A 26,401-nucleotide genomic window follows, 5' to 3' on the forward strand; every position below is an offset into this window, starting at 1 on the left:
TAATTTGGGGAGGGGAAGGGAAAAAACAAATTGTTTAAATAGGGATACAGATGGACCCATTGGAACAATGAGATGTACAAGACACTATGTTGAAAAATGAACTTTACAACTTTGGTGGTGGTGGGAGGGGGGAGAGGGGGAGTGTAGTCTTGGGGATGGGAGGGAAGGGATGGTAGGGGAAAGACAAGAGAGGAGGCAACAATGCTTGATAAGAAATGTACTCATTACCTTGCTCATGTAATTGTAACCTCTCTGTATGGTATTTTCACACTAAAAAAACTTATTAAAAGAAAAGAAATTTAAAAAACCTGACTGGATAGAGTCAAAAGTGAGAAATAATGTGTCTAAATCAGATAGACTAGTGATCTTCTAGGTAGCACACCCCATTATTTCAGTGGAGTATGTGTCCTTCACTGTAGAAGGTGCTTGTGCACTTTTTCTATATTCTTCTGACATTTCCTATTTCAGTCCATATAACCTACTTACATGATATTCATACAGAGGACCCTGAACCTGCTGCGAATTATTTTGATTTCATCAAGGATTCATTTAATTCTTTCCATTATGTGGATGACTTTTCTGGCCAGTTTTCCTCTTATCTCCTCAAAGAACCTCCACAATTGCCATCACTCTGGAAGGTTCTTTGGTTTTTCACTCTGCCTATATATCTTTCTTAATTCTAGTAATCTTTGATTCCACTTTATTGGCTCCCTACCCATCTCTCTCCAGGATTAAAGGTCTTATTTTTCTTCATTATAAAAGGTGCGTGTGCTTGTTGAATACACGGGTGATTATTGAACAATTATGGAGCACCAACTCTGCTCAGACTTGTTAGAATTCATAAAAATCACATTTCAAGAGTTCTCCATGAACTCTTGAATCATTTGGAAAGACAGGCTCCTCTACAGCCAAATGCAGTAAGCAGAACTGAAAGGCCTGGGCAGGTGCTACGGCTGCACTGTGAGTGAGGCAGCAGACACATTTTTTCAAAAAACATATTTTAGTAGCTTCTTGGTAGTTTTCATAATCCAAATGCATCTCATCATGAACTTCCTATTGCTGGCCATGTCTTTTCAGCATCACCCAGACCTATGTTTCACAAGCTAATGTGCACACAGGCCAATTCTCTTCCAGTAGACCTGGGAGATTCTGTATTCCTAATGAGGTCCCAGTAAGAGTGGGCACTGCTGGTGCACTTGGAGTAGCAAGGCTCCAGAACACTATTGTCAATTGTAAAATTCATTATAGTGGTAGCTATTACTAGGAAACTCCCACTGCTCTCCAACTAGGATTCTTAACTTCAATTAAATCTCATGATCCTTCAGTACCCAGGAGAAAAACAAACAAACAAAAAAAAGTGACAGAATGCTTCAAAATTGTCACTTCTCTTACTTAGTGGTTTTGTCTAAACATGAAAGGTGTTTGCTACTAAGGTCCACTGTGATTAGCTGATTGTAGTCTGAGGGGTTTCTTAAATATTCAAGATTGCCACTGTCTGCAAAAGTCTCCTTTGTTCTGGGTACTTTAGGTAAACAGAACTGCCCTTTAACGAAACTATCAAGCTTAGATTTGGAGGTAGCTCAGTGGTAAGTGCTTAAGTGCTTCAATATCATGTGCAAGGACCTGAGATTCACACATTGTATCCTTGTTTTTAAACTATCACAGAGACTATTTCTTTAATAAAATTTATAAAAACAATTCTGTAATAGTACCCATAGGAATTCATTCTTTTTTTTTTTTTTGGTCAATCATGGGGCTTGAACTCTGGGCTTGGGTGCTGTCCTTGCACTCTTCAGCTCAAGGCGAGTGCTCTACCTCTTGAGCCACAGTGCCACTTCCGGTTTCCTAGTGGTTTATTGGAGATAAGAGTCTCACGGACTTTCCTGCCTGGGCTGGCTTTGAACCGAGATCCTCAGATCTCAGCCTCCTGAGTAGCTAGGATTACAGGCGTGAGCCACCGGTTTTATTTTTACTAACTCAGTGGTTCCTATGGTAACATCTGTTCTTTATCAGTTTATTGGAATCTGACACTTATCACGTGAATCAAAGCCCACTGGACAAGCATTTTTCATTTATCAGTCTTGTGTTGCCCTTCTCACCACAAGATTCCCTCCCAAGTTTTTTTTTTTTCTTTGCAGGTATTCCTTCTTTCTTCCCCATGTCATTCTCACCCAAACCAAGTGCCCTGTGCATCTTGTCCAAAGCATGTCACAAGATTCTTCCTCCCTGTCATTCAATACCTGTCAAGGGGCAGTCTCGCTTATTTGGTCTTCCCCTTTGCACACTTGGTTTGTGCACTATTGAACAGAATTGAACAGCAGTGGAACTGTTGACACAATGCAGACATATGGAAGCCTTAACTTGCCCAGTTTCATAATTCAGAAGTGCTTATTTAAATGGATTTTCTTCCTTTTCACCTCTCCTGGCTTCATTCAGGTGAATGCCAAAGATGATGAAGGTGTCCTTGTGGGATCATGGGACAATATCTATGCTTATGGTGTTCCCCCATCAGCCTGGACTGGAAGTGTTGACATTCTACTGGAATACAGGAGCTCTGAGAAGCCAGTCCGTTATGGCCAGTGCTGGGTTTTTGCTGGTGTCTTTAACACGTGTAAGTATCCAACCGAGTAACATATTTTTAATATAAAGGAAATTCCAATTCAAGACATTTTATCTATAACCTGGCAGAGAGACTTAGCATCCACTTTTGACTCTATAGAATTTATAGATGACTATTCTGGGATGTAGTCAATGCATAATTAAGGTGTACTGGGTCAAATATGTTCAAAGTATCTGATTACAGAATCTTTATAGAAAGAATGATGGACTGTTTCCTACATCATCCACCAGCCAACACCCACTGCCATGGAGGCTTGCAGGGACTAAGGAAGAATGTGGGAGAAATGATTAGCTATTTCTAAAAATTATTTTTAAAAGACTAAAGAGGGAAAACTAAAATAATAATAAGAAAAGAGATAGACTTATTGAAAAGATGCAGACTGTAGCTTGTATGCTGATTTGTTGTTGAGTTTTATAAATATTTCCATTTAATTTTTATCCCAATTATGAAAGGAGTTATGAAAAGTACTCTCATCTCCCTCCTTCACATGCGAGTCTCAATACCTTCGAGCAGTTAGATATCAACTATAATGAACCATCTTTACCTCCTCTGTTGTTTCTCAGATACCCAATCCACCCAACAGCCAATCTATAGGGCAAAACAGACAGGAACTAAATTATTCTCTTCAGGCTTGTGCCTCATTTGTCAAAATGGCATTTGCCTCTCCAGGCCCAGATAATGTTATAGTGAATTCAGTGAATATCTTAGAAAATACATTTGTTTCTGTGTGTCTCATCATTGGTAATGATTTCCATTCACCTGCTATTTCTCCAGTCTTGGAGAAACACTTAGCTCAAGTTAAAGTTACCTTTCTGCTCGCTTATTCATAAGGAATGTTTTGCCTATTTAACTTTTTTTTTTGTCGGTTGTGGGTCTTGAACTCTAGGCCTGGGCACTGTCCCTGAGCTCTTCAGCTTAATGTTAGTGCTCTACCACTTGAGCCACAGTGCTACTTCCAGTTTTCTGGTGATTAATTGGAAAAAAGCATCTCACAGACTTTCCTGCCCAGACTAGCTTTGAACCGTGATCCTCAGATCTCAGCCTCCTGAGTAGCTAGGATTACAGGTGTGAGCCACTGGTGCCGGGATCTAGTAAAAATTTTTATAAGAAAAAGAAAAAGAAGCAGCAACTGGAGGCTAGGACAAGACTATTTTTAAAAACATGATTGTGAAATCCACCAGTTTTACCTCAAAGTGGTAACAGTCTAGGATTTAGTCAATGATACAAATAGAAAGTAATTTTAACTTTGTTAGTTTTGTTTCTCATTGGCATTAACTGAACAATATATATTTTCTTAGCCTTGAGACCAAAGCATTGGTCTCCTGGCAGTGACAGTCTCTGAAGTTCTAGGCATCAACCTGGGCTTCAGGACAGGCTGAAGGTAACCATGCCAGGAGTTTCCTTCCCTATAGAGAAGGAAACCACACCAATGCAGTGAGAAGTCACAAGTCTTGTGAAATGATTCCTAAATGACAAAATAGACCCAAGTCTTCTTTTGCCTACAATCTCACTGTTCCTTTGGGCTTAGAACCACATAAAACATTGACCACTTTACATCCATTTATGCCTCTTTTTTTTCTGATCCTGGGCCTTGAACTCTGGGCCTCGGCATAAGCTCTTTTTGTTCAAGGTTAGCACTTTCTACCACTTGGGCTACAGCACCACTTCCAGTTTTTTCTGTGAGTAATTGGAGATAAAAGTCTCATGAACTTTCATGCTTGGGCTGGCTTTGAACTGTGATCCTCAGATCTCAGCCTCCTGACTAGCTAGAATTACAGTCCTGAGCCACCAGCACATGGCTTCATTTATGCCTTTTATATAAATTAGCTGAGATCTGTGCCTGAAAACAGGATCTGGTGGTAAATTAAGAAAAGCAGAAGCAAGCTGAGCACCAGTGGTTCACACCTATAATCCTAGCTCCTCAGTAGGCTGAGAATTGTGATTCATAGCTACTCTGCACAGGAAAGTCTGTGAGACTTTTATCTACAATTAACAACAAAAAAGGCAAGAAATGGAGTTTTGGCTTTGCACACAAAAACTTAAGGACAGTGCCCAGACCTTGAGTTCAAGTTCCAGGACTGGTACAACACAAAACAAAAAATGAATAGGAAAAAAAAAAAAAGAAAAGAAAAGAAAGGCAGAAACATACTCCGGGGAGCTCACAGTAAAAAGAAGAACCTGAAGAAAGTAATTGCAAGGAATACAGAGGTGATACCCCAAAGTCAAGCTTTGTCTGTCTACAAAAGATGCAAAAGCAGACTTGGGAACAAGTCTTATTCTATATTAGGAATTACTATTCAGCAACTCACATTAAAATTCATCAAAAACAGCCAAGCTTTGGTGGCTCATGTCTGCAATCTTAGGTACTCATTCAGGTGGCTGAAATCTGTGGATCCAGGTTCAAAACCAGTCAGGGCAGAAAAGCTGTTGAGATTATCTCCAATTAACCAGCAAAGAAACTAGAAGTGAAGGAGTGGCTCAAGTGGTAGAGTGCCAACCTTGAGCAAAAAAGGTGAGTGAAAGTATAAGGCCCTGAATTCAAACCTCAGTATTAGTGTACATGCACACACACACACACACACACACACACACACACACACACACACACAACACACACACACACACACACACACACACACACACACACAACACACACACACACACACACACACACACACACACTCACCAGAATCAGAATGAGAGTGCCAGTAAATTTTCTGGTGAAGATCATGTGAAAAGGCGCTGAAGGTCAAGAGAGGAAATGTAAATGGGAAGCCAGGAGGCTTGTTCTTTGGGATTTAAGATTAAGTCATTTCAAGGGAGCCAAAAAAATAGAATGAAAGAAAGACAGCCTCTTCAATAAATGTGTAGAAAACTAAAGTTAGATCCCTATGTATCACTCTGCACCAGAATCAACTCCAAATGGATCAAAGACCTTGAGGTAAAAGCAGATACCTTGAAAATATTATAAGAAAAAATAGGAGAAACACTAGGGCTCCTTGGCACAGTACAAAAGTTTCTTAATAAAGACCCAGAAACACAACAAATCAAAGAAAGGCTGGATAAATAGGACTGCATTAAACTGCAGAGCTTCTGCACTGCAAACGACATAGGTAGCAAAATATATCGAAACCCCACAGAATGGGAGAAGATCTTCACCACCCATACAACAGACAAGGGTCTCATATCTAAAATACACCAACAGCTCAAGAAATTAAATCCCCCCAAAACAAACCTCCAAAGAAACAATCACCCCATTAAAAAGTGGGCTAAAGACCTTAAGAAAGATCTCTCTCTCTCTCTCTGAAGAGGGGATTAAAATAGCAAAAAAAAACACACATGAAGAATTGCTCAATATCTCTGGCTATAAAAGAAATACAAATCAAAACAACATTGAGATTCCATCTCACCCCAGTTAAAATGGCCATAATCAAGAAATCTAACAAAAACAGATGCTGGTAGGGATGTGACCAAAGGGGAATGCTACTATACTGTTGGTGGGAGTGCAAACTTGTTCAACTGCTCTGGAAAGCAGTGTGGAGGTTTCTCAAAAGACACATAGAGCTCCCCTATGATCCAGCAATCCCATTCCTGTGAATTTACCCAATTGACCACAAACAAGGCCACACTAAAGCAGCCAGTATGACAATGTTCATCACAGCATTATTTACCATAGCCAAGCTATGGAACCAATACATATGCCCCGCAGTAGATGAATGGATCAAGAAAATGGAATTCTATGCTTCCATCAGAAAGAAGAACATTGTTCCATTTATAAGGAAATGGAAAAACTTGGAAGAAATTATATTAAGTGAAGTAAGCCAGAACCAAAGAAAAGCAGGTTATATGATTCCCCTCATTTTTAAAGAACTAGAATATGTATATGATATCCTTAACAAGGGATCTCAACAACCCAAATGCTTAGTGCAAAGAACTATATCTAATGAAGCACACAACTTATGGAAACATTAGACCCTGTATATAGTTCTTTTTTTTCTCTATTGTTGTCTTTTCCTTTCTTCATTTCTCTTAGTTTTTTGTACCTTGTGTTTTGCATAATAGACAATGCAATATGTGAAAGAAAAAGGGAATCACAGAAACAGCAGAACAATGGATGGACCACAGCAACATTGATAGTCACTTGACACTATGTTGGATATGAACATTATGACTTGCAGGGCAAGAAGGAAGAATCAGTTGGAGATAAAGAGGGATAGAGTAACAATGATTAAGCGAAAATGTACTTATTGCCTTACCCATGTAACTGTCATCCCCCAGCTCATCATCTTTTCAATAAAAATAAAAAAGTAAAACACAGCCAAAAAAACCAGATTAAGTCATTTAAGGGAACACTTGATTTCTACCAGGCTTTTGGGACTTTCAAGGTTGTTGTCCTGAAGGAGGTGGATAGTCTTCATTTTAAAATGTTAAACTATTCTGAGAGTGGAAAAAAAACGACAAGCCAAGTCATTAATCTTAAAATTGTCAGCCAAATTATTTTCAATGAGTCCTGATGTCTGCCGTCCTGGGAGCCAGGGAGGGCATTTAGATTAAGCTTAATCAATAGATGCATATGGCAACAAATGCACCCAGGTAATTTATTATATAACAATTAAAATGAATCTGAAGTGTCACCCTTACACAGAGTGTCACAGGAGTGACTTCCAGCCTGGAGAAACAAACCCCATTGGGGCCTATTCTGTACATTTCTAACTTACTGTAAAATATGACTTCTTTGATGACCCTATAATTCAAAATTAAACTTCTAAGGACATGTGGTTGGGTTATTATGCCAGTCAGATGCATTTGTCATCAACTAAATTTCTGAAGGGTCCCACACACAGCAATATGTCTTTCTTCTGCCCCCAGGGGACTGAACAAGTCGCCCTTCTTCAATCTGGACATTCAAGGACATGTCCAAGAGGGAGCTTCTCAAGATGAGAAAGAAGAAAGCTTCCATTCAAGAGAGTTTTTTTCCCACTCTGCATTTGTTAAATTTGTGGATGTTCCTAATGATGGTCCTTTCTTGTAGTTCTGCGATGTCTTGGAATCCCAGCAAGAGTCATCACCAATTATTTCTCAGCCCATGATAATGATGCAAACTTGCAAATGGACATCTTCCTGGAAGAGGATGGCAGAGTGAGTTCCAAGCTCACCAAGGATTCGGTGTGGTGAGTTTGATTTATGAGGGCAGTGACTGATATCAAATTAGAATGGTATCACACACTTTCCACAAGACAGGCTCTACTTCATGCTTCTTTCTCTTCTATTTTAAGAGCCATTCGATACCCATAGGCGTAAGTGTCTGGTTGTCAAGGAACTGGAAATGATACTGGACAGGCAGTTTGGGTTCCTAGTAATAAAAATCGATCATCTCTTATGACAGCAATTACCCAAACAGGGCATGGTTTTCGCTTCTCGGTTTGCCCATCCTGGGCCACCTCTAACTTAGAGCATTAGTATAACAGTTGACGACAGAGGGATAGGGGTAGAGCATTCTCTAGGGCAGTGCCCTGAGTGAAATTTACTGTCCTCCCTGAAATTTACAGTCCCTATGTGTGCACAAACTCACCTAATTCTTTCAACAGTCTTATCAGGTAAGGGCTCATAACATCTCCACTTACAGATGAGGCAACTGAGGTTGAGAGAAGTCTTGCCCAATATGACATGTCCGATACGCTGGCAGTAAATTCCAAATGCCTCTGGTTCTTAACCACAACCTACTTTGCATCTGTATCTATACAGTTGTTCTTCTGAGTCTAGAAGTGAGGTTTGCTTTGATTGTAGCCCCACCTTTCACTTGGAGCTGGAAGTAAAGCTATCATCATTTCCACACACCAACCCCAGCTTGTTTCACTTCCCCAAATGGCTGCTTCTCAGGCAGTTCAGAGAGACTGTAAAATCCACTGTGAATTTTTTCCCCTTGAGATTCACTCAATCCAAATCAGGACTCTTAAAAAAATAACCAAAAACAAAATCTAAAGAGTTCAAGTTGAAAGGGTGATCCGTGTGTTAAAAAAAATTTTGGCATTGGGCTGGGAAGGTGGCTCAGTGGTAGAGCGTTTGCCTTGCATGCATGAGGCCCTGGGTTCGATTCCTCAGCACCCCATAAGCAGGAAAAAAAGCCGGAAGTGGAGCTGTGGCTCAAGTGGTAGAGCGCTAGCCTTGAGCTGAAGAGCTGAGGGACAGCGCCCAGCCCCAGAGTTCAGGCCTCACGACCGGACCCCCCAAAAAAAATTGGCATTACTTCAGCTGTCCCCTAGACTTTGAACCAAGCTGGAATTTCCAAGCTCAAAAGGTGTCCCATAGAGTTGTTCTTTATAAGTAACAAAACTATAAGAATGTCCAGTGTGAAAGCATCCAAATGGGTATGGCAGAGAGAGAAATGGGTGTCAGTCACTGGAAAAGAGATAGGAAGTTCGCAGTGCCTGAGGTTCCCAAGATGCCAGGATTGGTTGCACGTTGAGGGTGGTGTTAGCTGATCAGGACCTTGGGGTGCTCTTTGGAGAAGGTAGAAAGAGAGAATTGCCAACTGGTAGTAATGAGATTTACTACCAGGAAAAAAAATCCAATGTGGTTCATTTGAAGGGAATGAGCTGAGCCATAGTGAGCAGAAAAGCTAGGGCAAGGCAAAGAGAGCTTCATCACCCCGAAAACCATATAACAATTTAAAACGCTATTTAGGCCTGCAGAATTACAGGTTAGCAGACCTTCATATGCATGCAGTGACAATACAAACTAGAATAGCCCTCAAGGACAGTGAAAAATGGGAAGATAATGTATGTGTGTGTTTGTATGTGTGTGTTTGTATGTGTGTGCGTGTGTGTGTGTGTGTGTGTGTATGCACGCATGTGCACAGACATGCTACTCCTGAGGGGCTAAGCATGCTCAGGGAACTAGATGCTATCCTTTAACTTTTTCTTTTCCCTCAAAGCTAATGCTCTAGCATTTGAGCCACACCACTTCTGGCTTTTTGCTGGTTAATAGGAAATAAGAGTCTCATGGACTTTCTTGCCCAGGCTGGCTTTGAACCCTAGTCTTCATATCTTGGCCTCTGACTAGCTAGGATTACAAGCATGAGCTACTGGTGCCTAGCTACAAAATGACAATTATTTAGTATTTTCTACTCTGCATCTTTTCCTTATACACATGGACATACTTATACTACACACACACACACACACACACACACACACACACAAAATGTATTTTCAGGCACAGTTTCTTTTCCCCAACTCCTTTATCTACCTCTCCTAAGTGCAGGGAACACCCACCTTGGCCCTAAGAAAGATCGATGCAAAATCATAAAGCAGAAAGATCTTGAGCACCCTACTTCAAATCTTTCCCTGTCCCCAATACCTTTTGTTCCTTCAGGGCTCAAATATCTACTGATGCACCCTGACACTATGCTCACTGGCCTGACCCTCAGCTACCCACACTGCACACATGGCTCCTTTCCCTCCTCTCCTTGTGGGTTTTCAACACATGACAACCAACCGGCAATGGCTGGTGCTAACCCAACGCAGCACACACCCCCACCCTGAGCACAGGACTTAAAGAGCTCTGCCATGCAGTGATACTAAGCCAGGCCCAACTTCTTTGCCTCTTTTCTCCTCTAAACTGGAGGCTTTGAATTCCCCACATCACCTAGCACAGAATAACAGGTGGCTAATGAATGTCAGCTGTCACAAATGCTTTTATTATTAGACACACAGCTGGAACTTTGTGGAGACAATATGCTGCCATCAACCAAAGTTCCTTGAAGCAGTCAAAAAAAGAAGGGTGTCTGGTATTCTAAAGTGACAGTAGAGGCTTGTTCATCCCCTTACAAGCTCCACAGGCCTTTACAGCTCCAGGAAGCTGGACACACAAGGACTGCTGGTCAAGGAAGAAGGGCTTGTCATGATCCATCAGCCCTGGTGTGGCCACCACAGCCACGCCTGTGAGTCAAGCTCTGGGCTGTTACTTGCTGTGTGGCTTTGAGAAAATGACTCTGCTTTCCTGAGTTCCAGGTTCCTCTTCTATAAAATAAGGGTAATCTTAGCAGTTAGGATGTCCTAATGGAGTGGCCATGATAATTAAGTGGTTATCATAGTAAAATAAAGGTTGAGCATCTCTAATCCAAATATTTGAAATCTGATATGTTACCACATCCAAAAGGTTTTGAGTATAGTGTGACACCACAGGTGGAAAATTCCACAGATGCCCTTATGTAAGGGTCATAGTTGAAATTCAGTTGTGCTAAAAAATGTATAAAATGTCCTTCTGAATATGTGTGTACAAATTATATGTGAAACAAATTAATGTTTAGACATGGGGCCATCCCCAAGATATCCGATTATATATATGCAAAAGTTCCAAAATCCAAAAATCATCCTGAACACTCTGGTCCTAAGCATCTCAGTTATGAAAACTCCATAAATACCTGCCACAGTGGTCAGCTTGGTGCCAATCCCAACAATGAGATGTACAAGTCGTTATGTCAAAAAACGAACTTTACAACTTTTGTGGGGGGGGAGGGGATCGGGTCGGGGGAGGTGGGGGAAGGATGGGAAGGGATGGGAAGGGGAAACAAAGAGGAGGCAACAATGCTTGATAAGAAATGTACTCATTACCTTGCTCATGTAATTGTAACCCCTCTGTATGGTATTCTCACAATAAGAAAAAAGAATAAGAAGGAGGGGCTGCCTGAGCTAGGGCTAGAGCCAGAGAAGCTAAACCAAAGCTACAGTGAGGGTGGCAGTCATTTGTTTGGTGCCTGGAGATTGGACTAGTGAACTTCCTAGCACAGGTCCCAGAAGCAGTGGCCACATCCAAGCCCTCGATTAACCTCCTCAATAGGCTTCAGTCACCCAATCTACCCCAGCCTGACCATTCATTCTTGATTGTGTGTGCTCCCTACTCTCTACACTGGCCCCTCTTCCCTCCTTCTCCTCCTTTCCCTTTCCTTCCTTTCCTCTTTCTCCCTCCTCCTTTCCCTTCTTTCTTCTCTCTTCCACTTTTCCCTCCCCCCCTCCTCTCTTATCTCTTCTTCCCTTTCTTCTCCTCTCATATTTCCTCCTCCTCCTCCTCCTCCTCCTCCTCCTCCTCCTCCTCCTCCTCCTCCTCCTCCTCCTCCCCCCCCACCCCCCCCTCCTCCATCTCTCTCTCACACATACCTACCTTCAACACTTAGGTCCCAGTGGCCCATGGTTTGCAATGAATCAAGTGTACAGTTCAGCCTCAGTGACCCAGGGCATCCTCACTCCAGGATTCTGCCAAGTCTCAGAGTGCTAAAACCAGAAATAAGCCAGCAGAAGGTGCAGAGAGAGCTTAGGAATACAGAAGCAAGTGTGGTATGCTCATAGCCCTCCAAAACAAGGGACAAAGTTTGGACCTCATCCCTTGCTCTGACCTTCTCTTTCTGATCATCAACCATGGAGGACAGACAGCTGTTTGCCACCTGGGTCCCCTGCCTAGTGGCTGTTCACACTCCCAGAGTGCCTTGCTACCTGGTGGCTGCAGAGTTATCCCCAACAGACATCCTTTCAGCACAGTTGTGGGGGGGAGGGGGGAACTCCTTAGCTGTTCAGGAGCAGGCAAGGAACCAGGGGACCTTAGAAGGCCACATCCCGGCAGAGCAACCCCATCAGAGACGATAAGTTCTCAAGTAGCAAAGGTAAGGTCACAGGTCCTGGACAGAGAAGTCTAAGCTGCTAGTCTCCAGCATGCGACTGGGTGCTGAGTGTGTGTGTGTGGTGGGGGGATCTGTGAGCCCAGTGGACAGGATGATAAAGCTGCTGCTGCCCAGTGCTTCACTACAGTGCAAATAACAAAGGGGAACATGACAGCCCACTGAGGAGGGACAGCCGGGGCTCACGCAGATGGGCAAGGACAGGGACACTTTCACTAACCCTTGCAAGAACCCTGTATGACTGCCTCATTATGCAAAGGCTGGGGTAGAACTAGAAGCAATTTGAAAAGACAGGGATGGTGGCACTTATCAGAGTCATGAAAGAGTCTCAATGCTAGGCATAGCTCCTCCTCAATGTATGTGGTACTGGAGCAAGCAGAGACAGATTTGATTCAGGCCAGAACACTGTGCCTCCTCTTAATGTGTACCCCCACCCCAAACAGCCACCCCCAAACAGGGGATCAGGGTATGATCTCTCTTTTGTTTGTGTTGCCTGCATGAACAGCACTCGGGGTATAGAGTAAGCACTGAGTAAATGTTATGGGTTAAGAAATTTTTTAATGTTCACTGAATTGACTAAATATCACTCCATCTAACAAACCCTGTTATACAGTACTATGTCCAAACACCAGATGCTGGCTCCAAAGAGAAATGAACCAAGGTCGCTTACCTTAAAGCACTCCAGATAATGTTGGGGGGAGATAGACATAATTTTAACACTCTAAAAGAGATTGAAGGTGAGTTATAGGGTACACTGGAAATCAGAGAGACAAGGGCAGGGGCTGTCCCTAGCCTAGGGAGTTAAGACTGTTCCCACAGAAGTAGCCATGAAGTGAAAGCCAATGTCCCCTTGCCAGCTGTTCTGTGCAAAGGCAGAAAGCCTTCCTGATCCAGCCCTGCAGCTCATCCGGTATGACAGTGGTGTCCTGGCCACCCTGCTGGATGGGCTAATGCCTGCAGGCTGGACACCCACAAGGAGCAGATGGAATTATAACTAGCAGGGGATGGGTGCTAGTACCCCACATCTCCTCTCCTCCTTCTGCTCACCCTCCGGAGGGCCATCCCAGCACACGGTCTGCCACCCTTGCTCTCTTACTTTCAAGAACAACGCCTTCCTGTGGCCATCTTAGAAGCCATGGTGTCCCCTTCATCCAGCTTCTAAGCCTTGCTTCAGATATGTTCCCTTTCTGCCTGCTCCCAAAGCCAGAGGAAGGACATTCATGGCTATAGGAAGGTGAGAAAAGCAATTGTACAGTCAGCAGAAACCACACTTTAGGTATTGAGTTCGGATGTTTGCAGGAGCTAGGGAGCCATGGGAGGATGCTCTCTCTCAATGCTGGGCAGGCAGCAGCAGCAAATCATAGCTGGACCAGCCATGGGGTCATAACACAGAAATAACCAACACAGCTGAATGGTCAAGCTAGGATGCTCAGAGGGCTGGATGAATTCAGAACACTTTACACTTAGGATGGCAAAACCTTATTGTAAGTATAGCATCATTTGTTTCGGGGGAGGAGGGTGGAAATCCATGGACTAGAAAGGAAGGAGGCTGAGCACACATGAGCTGACCTCATTTGTTTCACAGACAACAGCTAACTGACCAATTGGCAGCTAGATAAAAATAGCCTAACCTAAGAGGTTTAAATATCTTACTTTATGTTAGAGACAATTGTTAAGAACTGAGTGTTAAAAGAATTAACACGTCTTAATTACCTATATCTCCTCTCCATCTGAAATAAACTGGGTTTGGTTAAAGTGGTTTTGTCAATTTAGTGTTTTCTAAATAATTATGAACTAGCTAATTTGCATTTATCACTTTCAGCTCAAAGTCATGACTATCTAATATTTAGTCAGTGATCCAAACAGAAAGAAATCTCATGTTTTCTTTTGTTTTTCCTGGAGGTACTATGGAAAAACATCACAGTCAAACTATTCTTTGCAATCTTCATCCTTCCCTTTCTCTCTCTCCTTCTCTCTCTCTCTATCTGTCTCTATCTCTGTCTCTGTCTCTGTCTCTATCTCTCTGTCTTTCTCTTTTTCTCTCTCCATGAGCAAGGAAACATGATTTGCTCAGCTAACAATTAGCTGAATAACCCTAAACAATTGGTTCAACTTCTCTGAGCATTCATATTCTCCTATGGATACTTAAAGTTTGAGTTTTAACGAGCTATACTTTCCTTCCCATCTCCAAAATTGTTTAAAATAAATTGTGGTGTTCTTCCAGCCCAGCCTTTCCTCTGGGGCTTGGCAGTTCCCACCATTTTCTTAGTGTGAAGAACTACTCACAGCACCTGGCCAGGCTAAGATCTGCTCCCTCACATCTAGGTGATAATTTGCAATTTGTTAATTTGCATACCAGCTCCCCTGGAAGGCAAAAAACAGAAAACAAAGGCAATGTAGTAAATTCTGCAATTGTCTAGCCAGTCTCAGTGCCTCTGGGTCTACAGATGAGAAAAGAGGATAGAGAGAGAAAAGAAAAGCAAATCTCTGTTCCACAGATTTTAGAAAGGGTACCATTTTAAGCTGGGCACTGATGGTTCATAACTGCATTCCTAGCTACGTAGGAGGCTGAGATCTGAGAATCATGGTTCAAAGCCAGATGGGGAAGGAAAGTCTGTGAGACTCTTATCTCCAATTAACTAACAAAAAAGCTAGAAGTAGAGCTGTGGCTCAAGAGGTAGAGAGCCTTGAGAAAAAAAAAAACAAGTTCAGGACACTGCCAAGACCCTATTTCTAGCCCCAAGACTAGCATACACAAAAACAAAAGAGTACTATTATATTATTTTGGTTTTGAACCCCAAATGGGAAAAAACCTACTGTGATGCATGGTGCATTATAAAGTATTAATCTATAAACAAAGCAAATTTGAGAGCACTGACTCACTGGTTTCACACGTAGGAGCTCACCCTCAGGCAATTTGAATGCTCATTGCACCCTAGATAGTGGCTTACAGCTATTAAGTACATCTGTAAAATATAAACTTTTCCTTCTTTACGTAAATGTAAATGCTTAGTAGGCTAGGACTTATTGTTAACTTGTCTTCAGCTTTAATCACTTTTGAAAACCAGAATGATCTCTAAATGAATTCCAAATAAAATATTATAGAAAAGAAATTCTAAATATATACCCAACTGTTTAAAGATGCTGAATGATTTGTAAAATTATTCCACGACACATCCAAGTTACTAATTCTGTATGACTATCAACCATGTTTATTTTCAAACATTATCTTTTAAACCACACATTTACTCCAAGCATTTATATAAATTTCTCCCAGAGCCAGACCATGAAACCTATAAGACTAGAACTGTGCACCAAAAGCATACCAGCATGTAGAAGAAAGGGCATAAACCAGGCACCAGTGGCTCACATCTGTAATTCTAGCTATTCAGGAGATTGAGATCTGAAGAGTAGTGGTTTGAAGTTATATAAGGTAGAGCACAAGCCAAACAAGTCAAGCTGAGGAAGCTCGAGATCCTGAGTTCAAACCCTAGTACTGGTACTGGCACATGCCCAAAACATACACACACACACACACACACACACACACACACACACACACACACACACATACACACACACACACACGAAAACTACTTGCCACCTGGAAACAATAAAATAACGTATGTTTGTGGCTGACTTCCTTCCCATCAGGCATTTCTTTCAGTGGTGGCATATTTAACTTAACGATTCCTTTAACAGTCTTTCAGGAAATTATAATCGTTGTTCTCATTTATATATGAAGACACTAAAACAGACAGCTTAACCCAGGTCCTAGTCAGTAAGACTGAATTACAAACAAAGAGGACTGACTCCATAGTCTATTCTTTTTCTCTATATAAGTAATATCCTTATTGGAAGATAAACTGCATACCTCAAAATGCATTCTTTTGAGGTATCCAGTTCCAGTTCCGTAACGTTTGGTATATTCACAGTGCTGTGAATCACTAAAATCCTGTCACCGTCTAGTTATAGAACATCGTCATGACCCCAAACACCCCATCACCCAGCCTATTCCCAGTCTTTCCCATTCCTCCAGCTTCTGGCTGCCCCTATTTTTCTGCCCATTGATACTTCTTTCATAATGATCATCTTTAAAGCACTGAAGATTTTAGTTCTTCTCAAATCCAGTTTTTCCTTTTTTTCTTTGCTTGCATATGTTTTTGGTGTCATACAAAAAAAAAATTACCAAACCCAGTATCACAAAGATTTGCTTTTCTGTTTTCTTTAGAGTTTTCTGGTTTTAGATCTTACATTTAGGTCCTGGATCCATTTGGAGTTAACTTTTTCTTTTTTCGGGTAACAGTTTGAACTCAGAGCTTTGTTTCTTTCTTGCTTTCTTAGCTAGAGCACAACCACTGTAGCCATGTCTCCAGTCTAGATTTTAGCTAGTTCTTTAAGAGATGGAGTCATTTCTGTCTGGGTTGGTTTGTAAACATTACCCTCCAGATCTCAGCCTCCTAGTAGCTAGGATTACAGACGTAAGCCACCAGCATCTGTCTTGCAGTTAACATTTTTTTTTTTTTAATTTTATTTTATTTTATTTGAGAACATACTGTACAGAGGGGTTACAATTACATGGGCAGGATAATGCATACATTTCTTACCAAGCATTGCATCCTCCTCCTTTGTTTACCCTTCACCTCCCTTCCCAGCCTCCCCCCTCCCTCCCACCCAATCATACCCCCCTCCCCCCCCCCCACCGACATTGTAAAGCTGGTTTTGACATGACATTTTGTACTTCTCATTGTTGCAACAGGTCCACCTGAATCCTTAAACGACTTGTTTGTCCCCGTCTCCTCCACATGTTATACTGACATCAAATATAGTGAAAGCAGGGGTTACACTGTGGGGGAGGGACATACAAAGCAACAAAGAAATAATCTTATAAATGCATTAGAAACACATGCATGAAAGAAACAAAAACATTAAAATACATATTTGAGGTTTTGTTTTCCTAACATCACATTATCTGACTTTTTCTGCTTGACTCATACCTATACTAGATATTGCAAATAAGGGAAACCATGGGACCTATGTTTCTTTGGGCCTGGCTTACTTCACTTAATATAATTTTTTCCAAGCCTTTCCATTTCCTAACAAATGGGGAAATGTCATTCTTTCTGATGGAGGCATAGAATTCCATTGTGTATATATACCACATCTTCTTGATCCATTCATCTACTGAGGGGCATCTGGGTTGGTTCCATGTCTTAGCTATGGTAAATAATGCTGCAATAAACATAGTTGTGCTGGTAGCTTTAGTGTGGCCTTGTTTGTGATCATTTGGGTAAATGCCCAAAAGTGGGATTGCTGGGTCGTTGGGGAGCTCTATGTGGAGTCTTTTGAGGAACCTCCATACTGCTTTCCAAAGTGGTTGAACAAGTTTACATTCCCACCAACAATGAAGTAAGGTTCCTTTCTGTCCACATCCCCTCCAGCATCTGTTGTTGTTAGAGTTCTTGATTTTTGCTGTTCTAACTGGAGTGAGGTGATATCTCAATGTTGTTTTGATTTGCATTTCTTTTATGGCTAGGGATGTTGAACATTTCTTCATGTGTCTATTGGCCATCCTTCTTTCTTCTTCAGAGAAGCTTCTCTTTAAGTCTTTCGCCCACTTACTTATTGGGCAGTTGTTTCTTTGAGGATTTGTTGTTGGGTGGTTTAATTTTTTGAGTTCCAAGTATATTTTAGATATGAGACCCTTGTCCGTTGTATGGCTAGTAAAGATCTTCTCCCAGTCCGTGGGCTTTCTATTGATCTTGCTAGCTATGTCATTTGCCCTGCAGAAGCTCTGCAACCTTATACAATCCCATTTGTCCAGCCTTTCTTTGATTTGTTGTGTTTCCGGGTCTCTATTCAGAAAATTTCGGCCTGAGCCAAGGAGACCCAGGGTTTCTCCTATTCCATCCTGTAATGTTTTCAGAGTGTCTGCTTTGAGTTCAAGGTCTTTGATCCATTTGGAGTTGATTCTGGTGCAGGGTGATATATAAGGATCTAGCTTTAGTTTTCTACATGTAGTTAACCAGTTTTGCCAGCACCATTTACTGAAGAGGCTGTCTGTCTTCCATTCTATTGTTTTAGCTCCCTTATCGAAGATTAGATGGCTATAGGTCTGTAGGTTCATTTCTGGGTTTTCAATTCTATTCCATTGGTCCTGAGGTCTGTTCTTATGCCAATACCAAGCTGTTTTGATTACTATGGCTTTATAGTAGAGTTTGAAATTTGGTATTGATATTCCTCCAGCAGTATTCTTTCCGTTGAGGAGCGTTTTTGCTATTCGGGGTCTTTTATTGTTCCATATGAATTTTTGGATTGCCTCTTCTATTTCCTTGAAGAATGAGGGTGGAATTTTGATAGGTATTGCGTTGAATTTGTAGATAGCCTTGGGCAGTATTGCCATTTTCACGATGTTAATCTTTCCAATCCAGGAGCATGGGAGGTTTTGCCATTTTTTAAGTTCTGTGTTGATTTCCTTTTTCAAGATTTTAAAGTTTTCATCATAGAGGTCCTTCACTTCTTTAGTTAAGTTAATTCCTAGGTATTTTATTTTTTGTGAGGCTATTACAAATGGAGTTGCTTTCCTAATTTCAGCCACACTTTTCTCATTGTTGGCATACAGAAAAGCCATTGATTTTTGGGGGTTAATTTTATAACCTGCTACTTTGCCAAAGTTTTGAATCAGCTTGAGTAATTTGGGAGTGGAGTCTATGGGATTCTTTAAATACAAGATCATGTCATCTGCAAAGAGGGAGAGTTTTATTTCTTCTTTCCCTATTTGGATCCCCTTTATGTCTGCATCTTGTCTTATTGCTGTAGCTAGGCATTCTAATACTAGATTGAAGAGAAGTGGAGAGAGTGGGCATCCTTGTCTTGTTCCTGAGTTAAGAGGAAATGGCTTTAGTTTTTCACCATTGAGTATAATGCTGGCTGTAGGTTTGTCATATACAGCCTTTATTGTATTGAGGAATGTTCCATGGATTCCTAATTTTTCCAAAACCTTCATCATAAAGGGGTGTTGGATCTTGTCAAATGCTTTTTCTGCGTCTATTGAGATAACCATGTGGTTCTTATTCTTGCTCCTGTTGATGTGATGAATAATATTAATTGATTTGCGTATATTGAACCAGCTTTGCATCCCTGAAATGAATCCTGTTTGATCGTGGTGTATGATTTTTTGGATGAATTGTTGAAGTCGGTTGGCCAAAATTTTGTTGAGAAGTTTTGCATCAATGTTCATCAAAGAAATGGGTCTATAGTTCTCTTTCTTTGATGAGTCCCTACCTGGTTTTGGGATGAGGGTTATGATGGCTTCATAGAATGTGTTCGGTAGTGAGCTTTCTCTTTCAATTTCATTGAAGAGTTGGAGGAGAATTGGTGTGAGCTCTGCTTTGAAGGCCTTGTAAAATTCTGCTGTAAAACCATCTGGTCCTGGACTTTTCTTAGCTGGGAGGTCTCTTATTGCTGTTTCTATTTCAATGCTTGATATGGGCCTGTTAAGATAGTTTACCTCATCTTGGTTTAGTTTTGGCATGTCAATATTTGCTAGGAAGAGGTCCATTTCTGTCAAGTTCTCAAACTTATTAGCATAAAGTTTTGAGAAGTATTCCCTTATAATGTTCTGAATCTTGGTTGTTTCCGTGGTGATGTTTCCATTCTCATCTCTGAGTTTATTAATTTGGGTGTGTTCTCTTCTTTTTCTGATAAGATTTGCTAAGGGTCTGTCAATTTTGTTAAGTTTTTCGAAGAACCAACTCTTTGTTTTGTTGATTCTTTCTATAGTTTTTTTGGATTCTAATTCATTTAATTCTGATTTAATTTTGATTATTTCTTTCCGTCTACTGGATTGGGGTTTATCTTGCTGCTCTTTTTCAAGGAGGTTTAGATGTGTCATTAAATTGTTAGTTTCAGATCTCTCCAATTTGTTGATGTAGGAGCTCAGAGCTATAAACTTGCCTCTGAGTACTGCCTTTGCTGTGTCCCAGAGGAGCTGGTATTTTGTGTGTTCATTTTTGTTGAATAGCATGAACATTTGAATTTCCTTTCTAATCTCTTCCATGACCCACTCATGATTCAGCAGTGTGTTGTTCAGCCTCCATGTGATACCGGACTTTCTTTGGTGGCTTTTGGTGTTGAGTTCTAACTTTATTCCCTTGTGGTCAGAGAGAATGCAAGGTATAACTTCAATGTTTCTGAATTTAGACAAGTTTGCTTTGTGGCCTAAAATGTGGTCTATTTTAGAAAACGTTCCATGTGCTGCTGAGAAAAACGTGTATTCTGATGCTGCTGGGTGAAATGTTCGGTAAATGTCTGTTAAGTCTAGTTGATCTATGCAGCTGTTTAGATCTGCGGTTTCTCTGTTGAGTTTTTGCCGAGTTGATCTATCTAGTGGGGAGAGTGGTGTGTTAAAATCCCCAACGATTAATGTCTTTGGATCTATATGGGATTTGAGGGAAAGTAGTGTTTCTTTGATAAATTTGGGTGCTCCATTGTTTGGCGAATAGATATTTAGAATTGTAATATCCTCCTGAAGGAGAGATCCTTTAATTAGTATGTAGCGACCTTCTTTATCTCTTTTCATGAATTTTAATTTGAAGTCTATTTTATCTGATATTAGGATTGCAACTCCCGCCTGTTTATGCGGTCCGTTTGCTTGGTAGATTTTGTTCCAGCCTTTAACATTGAAAATGTGTTTGTTTTTATGGGCAAGATGTGACTCCTGCAGGCAGCAGATAGAAGGGTCTTGTTTTTTAATCCAACTAGACAGTCTATGTCGCTTAATTGGAGAGTTCAGTCCGTTAACATTAAGAGATAGGACTGAGAGGTATTTGGGAGTTCCTGCCATGTTATCTACCTTCTTGGGGGCTGCGAAAACTGGGTTCTTCCTATGGTTCTTGGATTCTCAGTTTGGGTGCAGTTTCTTGGCCTTTATTGCGGTCTTGTTGGTTTTCTATGTGTAGGACATCTTTAAGAATCTTTTGTAGGGCTGGTTTGGTGGAGATGTATTGTTTCAATTTTTCTTTGCTATGGAAGGTTTTTATTTGGCCTTCAGTTATGAAGGAGGGTTTAGCTGGGTACAGTATTCTTGGTTGATAGTTGTTTGTTTTTAGGGCATGGCATACATCATTCCAGGCTCTTCTTGCTTTGATTGTCTCTGCTGAGAAATCTGAGGTGATTCTAATTGGTTTCCCTTTATAAGTGATTACCCTTTTCTCCCTGACAGCTTTAAGGATCTTTTCCTTGTTCTGAGTTGATCCTGTGTGGATTATAATGTGACGGTGGGATGTCCTATTCTGGTCTGGTCTATTTGGGGTTCTAAAGGCTTCTTGTATCTGGACAGGCCTATCTTTTTGCATGTTTGGGAAGTTCTCTGCTAGGATCCTGTTAAACAGATTTCCTAGACCATTAACTTCTGTTTCTAGGTGTTCCTCTACACCCATTATCCTTAGATTAGGCCTTCTGATGGTGTCTTCCAGGTGTTGGATAGATCTATCATATTTCTTGGACTTGTCTTGGATGGTTGTATGTTCTTTCTCTATAATATCTAGGCTGTCTTCAATCCCTGAGATTCGATCTTCTGCATGGTCTAACCTGCTGTCAAGACTCTCTACTTTGTTTTTTATCTCTTTTCCTTCTAGTTGGTCAGCTTTGATGGCTTCAAGTTCTTTGTTGAAGCTCTGTTTTAGGTCTTGTATGAATTTCTTTACTTCCTTAATTTGGTGTTCAGTGTTTGTCCTCAAATCACTTAGTTGATTGGTTATGGTTTCTTTGGGCTCCCATTCCTTCTGTTGGGTTCCATTCAGCATTCCCTTTGTGGTCTCCCTGACTTCCTTCAGCTCTTTGTTAATGGATTCCATGAATGCCTTTAGTGATCTTTGTGTGTTCTCTACCTGGTCTCTCAATTCCTGTATTACTCTTTGATTAGCTTCCTCCCGTTCGTGGGATTCCTGCAGATCTCTTTGAGTGTTCTCAGCCTGCTCACGCCATTCCTCCCTTTCTCTTTGAGTATTCTCAAGTTGTTCACGCAAATCCTGTATCAGTTTTTGAGTAGCTTCCTCACGCTTATGATATTCCTGTATAAACTTCTGGGATGCCTCCTCTCTCTCCCTATCACGCTCATACAGAGTCCTTTGTACGTTGTCAAACTTTTCATTTATCATGTTTGCCACCAGTGTTTGTAGAGCTGTTTGGGAACTCTCCTCTGGATTATTCATTATCTGTTCTAACCCCTGATTATCAGGATTGGGAATTGAGATACCCGAATTTGCCATTTTTCTTGTGTTTTTCTGGCTTACTCTGCCCATTTGAGATGAAGATAGCACCAGTTTTGTGCTAGAACACTATCTTAAGGCAACCATCAACCAAAGTTTGCATTTGTACAGTCAATAGTCTACAGATACAATCTAGTTCAACAGATACATCTATTCGACATCAAACAACTATATGTTAAAGAACTTCGAACCGCAGAGAAGAATTTGGAAAGCCAGAAATTATTAGGGTTAGGAAGAGATGTGGGTAAAAAATAGGAATAGATTGGTGTGGGGAGGCACAGGGAGAGTTAACTATGTCCTAATCACAATGCAGGAAATAGGTTGGGTAGGATGTAAGTAGAGAGAGAGAGAAAAAGAAGAAAGGGGAAGGGGAATGAAAAGAGACCAGAAAAAAAATAGAAACGTAAAAATTAATGTTATTTTAGAGATTAAAAGACCATCTATTTATAGAGGAATATGAATATGTTGAGAGAAAGGGAGGGACATAGAGGAGATGAGAAAAACTTTAAAAAAATGCTTAAAATATTGTATAGGTATAAAGTACTGCTATTAGTGAATTTAAGTCTCAGAGGTTTTGAATTGAGTAATAAGTTTGTGGATTAAGTGTGTACACAATGGGGGATAGGGTCTACTGGTTAACTACGGGTTTATCTGAGGATGTGCAGGACAAGAGTTAAGTCACATAAAGATGAACAAAGAGGAAAAGATGGAAAGGATAGGAAAGTGAGAAGAAAAGATCAGAAGTTCAGTAGAGCTAGAAAAAAAAACAAAAAGATAATTAAGAATGAAAGAAAAAGAGAAAGAAGCCAAGAAAAGAAAAGAAAACACACATTCACGTATTCCTAAAATAAAAATTATAAGAGGAGAAAAAAAAAAGTTAATGGAAAACAATTATTTTTTCAGAAGAGGCAAAAATTAAAGATTAATAAAAGTTTTAGAAAAGCAAAAAAAATTTTTTATATATATATAAGGTAACAAAAAACGAAAAAAAACAAAACAAGAAAAAGAAAAAAAGAAAAGAAGAAGAAGAAAAAAAAAAGTTCTTTGATTTTTTTTTTTTTTTTTGGGAGGGGTGGGAAGAGTCCTGTATCTCCCTTTTGTCTGTAACCAGAGTCTGGTTGGAGTCTCTGGTCAGCTTGAGGTCCTGTGGCTTGATTGGTTTCTTAAGTCAGTTTGTTGGAACAGGCAGGAAAATGCTCTGCTTTACCCAAGATTTTGAGATCCCCCTCCCAGGTTAGTTTACTGGGAGGGTGATCTGCTTTGAGAATCACAAAAGAGGGGGATGCAGTGATGAGGCTAGGTTCTGGGTAGAGTTGAGGCCTTTCAAGGAACAGTAGCTTTTCCCTGGGGCTATTTTGTGAAAAAAAACTCACAGCACCCAGCCTGGAGCCATTCTCAGGGTTTCTGTTTTTCAATTGATTGTGGTGGCTGCTAGAGGGAGGGGCAGCCTCTGGCTCTGGCCACCCAGCGAGGAGAGCCACTCCAGTGGCTGGTGCCTGAGCTGGGCGACCCCTCCCTGGATGGAACTGAGTCTGTGAGGTCACCTCGCCGCCAAGTTCCTGTGACCTGCCAAATGACTAGCTCTATTCCAAGGCCTGAGCTGGAGCTAGCCGCTCCTCCAAGCTTTGTCGGTATCCAAGATGGAGATCACCGGTGCTGGGGGGGGAGGGGTGGCCTTCCCTCCTCTGCTCCCAGAGGAGTGAGGAAGTGGGGCTTCTACTCACGCTGAGTCTTGGATCTCGGGTCGTCTCTGGTCTGCAAAGTGCAGGATGAAGTTGTCCGCTCCTTGTCGGTTCTTGCTGGTGTTGAGTAGAATCCGCTCGTCCGCTGCGTCTGGCTCCTTCGTCCCGGACTGCGTCTCAGGTATGCCTCCGCGGCGGTGGTCGCCGCTGCGACCCTGCCGCCGCAGCAGCAGCTGCTCAGATGTGTCTGCTTGGCTTCCCCTCTCTTGACTAACTCTCTGTCCTGTGATGGCACACTTGGTGTGATTCTCTGGCTTGGGACTGTTCACTGGAACTCTGAAACTGTTTTCTATGCAAGAGCTTGTTCAGATTCCAGCTTCTCCTCCGCCATCTTCCCGGAACTCCTGCAGTTAACATTTTTATAGAGCCAGGAATAAAAGCAGAAGTAAAGACAGGAGAAAATGGGAAATAAATTAAGCAAGAATAATATCATCTTATTGATGAACCATGCATGGATGGATCACTTGTCTCATGCTGTCTTTTTTGTTATTATTTTATTGTAAAGGTGATGTATAGAGGAGTTACAGTTGCATAGATAAGGTCATGAGTACATTTCTTTTTGAACAGTGTTATCTTCTCTCTCATTTTTACCCGTATCTCCCTCCCTTTCCCCTCAAAGTGATAAAACTTGTTTCTAACATAGTGTCTGGTGAGTATCACTGTTGCATTTGTTCACTCTTTGTCCTATATTTCTGTGATACTCCTTCCCTTCCCCAAATCAGATAAACATAAGACAAAAGGTTCAGAAATGATAATAGGAACAACAGGGAATAAACCAAAGGAGCACAAGAAAGAAAGAACTGAAAATGGTACACAAAAAAGGAAACTCTCTTGTTTCTATTTCTTGGATTTCATTTCAATAAGCATCATTTTATAGTCATAAATATTGAGCTATTGTGATCCTCTGTTAAAAATATACTAGACATATTCTAGTTATTACAAATGAGGGAAAGCATGTAGCCTATGTTTCTTTGGGCCTGGTTTGCTTCACTTAATGTAATTTTTTTTTCCAAGTCTTTCCATTTCCTTTGAATGGGGCAATGTCATTCTTTTTGAAGGAAGCATAGAATTCCACTGTGTATATATACCACATTTTCCTGATCCATTCATCTACTGAGGGGCATCTGGGTTGATTCTACATCTTATCTATGGTAAATAATACTGCAATGAACATAGTTGTGCTGGTAGCTTTAGTGCCATCTTGTTTGTAGTCTTTTGGGATTGCTGGGTCATGGGAGAGTTCTATGTTTAGTCTTTTGAGGAGCCTCCATACTGCTTTCCAGAGTGGTTGAACAAGTTTACATTCCTACCAACAGTGTAGTAGCTTTCCCTTTTGCCACATCCTTGCCAGATTCTGTTACTGTTAGTTTTCTTGATAATGCCCCTTCTAATTTGAGTGAGGTAGCATCTCAATGTTGTTTTGATTCTCATTTCTTTTGTGGCCAGTTTCTTCATGTGTGTATTGGCCATTCTTACTTCTTCAGAGAAGTCTCTTTTTAAGTCTTTAGCACATTTATTAATTGGGTAGTTGTTTATCTGAGAGTTTATTTTGAGGGGATTTAATTTTTTGAGATCTAAGTGTATTTTAGATATGAAAAGATTCACACTCTTCCTTCACTTTTTGGTCAGTGCTGCCATCCTACCACTTGAGCCACACTTCCACTTCTGGCTTTTTGCTGGTTATTTGGAAATTAGAGTCTCATGGATTTGTCTGCCCAGTCTGGCTTTGAACCTCAATCTTCAAATCTCTGCCTCCTGAGGAGTTAGGATTATAGGCCTAAACTATGGCAGCTGGCCAGCCTGCCGTTTTGCTGGTTATTTTGGAAATAGAGTCTTGTGGACATTTCTGCCAAGGCTGGCTTCAAATCATGATGCTCTGAAGCTCTGATCCTTGAATAGCTAAGATTACAGGTGTGAGCCACTGGCTTCTTGTTGATGTTGTTTTTGTTGTTGTTAGTGCTGCTGCTTATAGACTTAGTGTCTTTCCTAATTCTATACATTGTTTATTTATAATCTCTTATGCCCACTGAAGTCTATGCTGAGTTCACTTAGTGATCAGATAACAAATAAACAAGCATTTTCTTAGATACTTTCA

The 26,401-nt window shown here is 41.0% G+C and overlaps 1 protein-coding gene across 2 annotated transcripts in view; it reads left to right on the top strand.

The window, feature by feature from the left end:
- The window catches only part of F13a1 (coagulation factor XIII A chain), a 186,728-nt gene that overhangs the window by 95,777 nt on the left and 64,550 nt on the right, over positions 1-26,401 (top strand). For both annotated transcript variants that reach the window (XM_042687153.1, XM_042687154.1), the window contains exons 7-8: positions 2,437-2,611; positions 7,653-7,791. In XM_042687153.1, the coding sequence (XP_042543087.1) occupies positions 2,437-2,611; positions 7,653-7,791 (314 nt within the window). The remainder of the gene's footprint in view (positions 1-2,436; positions 2,612-7,652; positions 7,792-26,401) is intronic.

Source organism: Dipodomys spectabilis, unplaced genomic scaffold (assembly GCF_019054845.1).
Source record: "Dipodomys spectabilis isolate Male_0828 unplaced genomic scaffold, ASM1905484v1 ptg000104l, whole genome shotgun sequence".
Lineage (NCBI taxonomy): Eukaryota > Metazoa > Chordata > Mammalia > Rodentia > Heteromyidae > Dipodomys > Dipodomys spectabilis.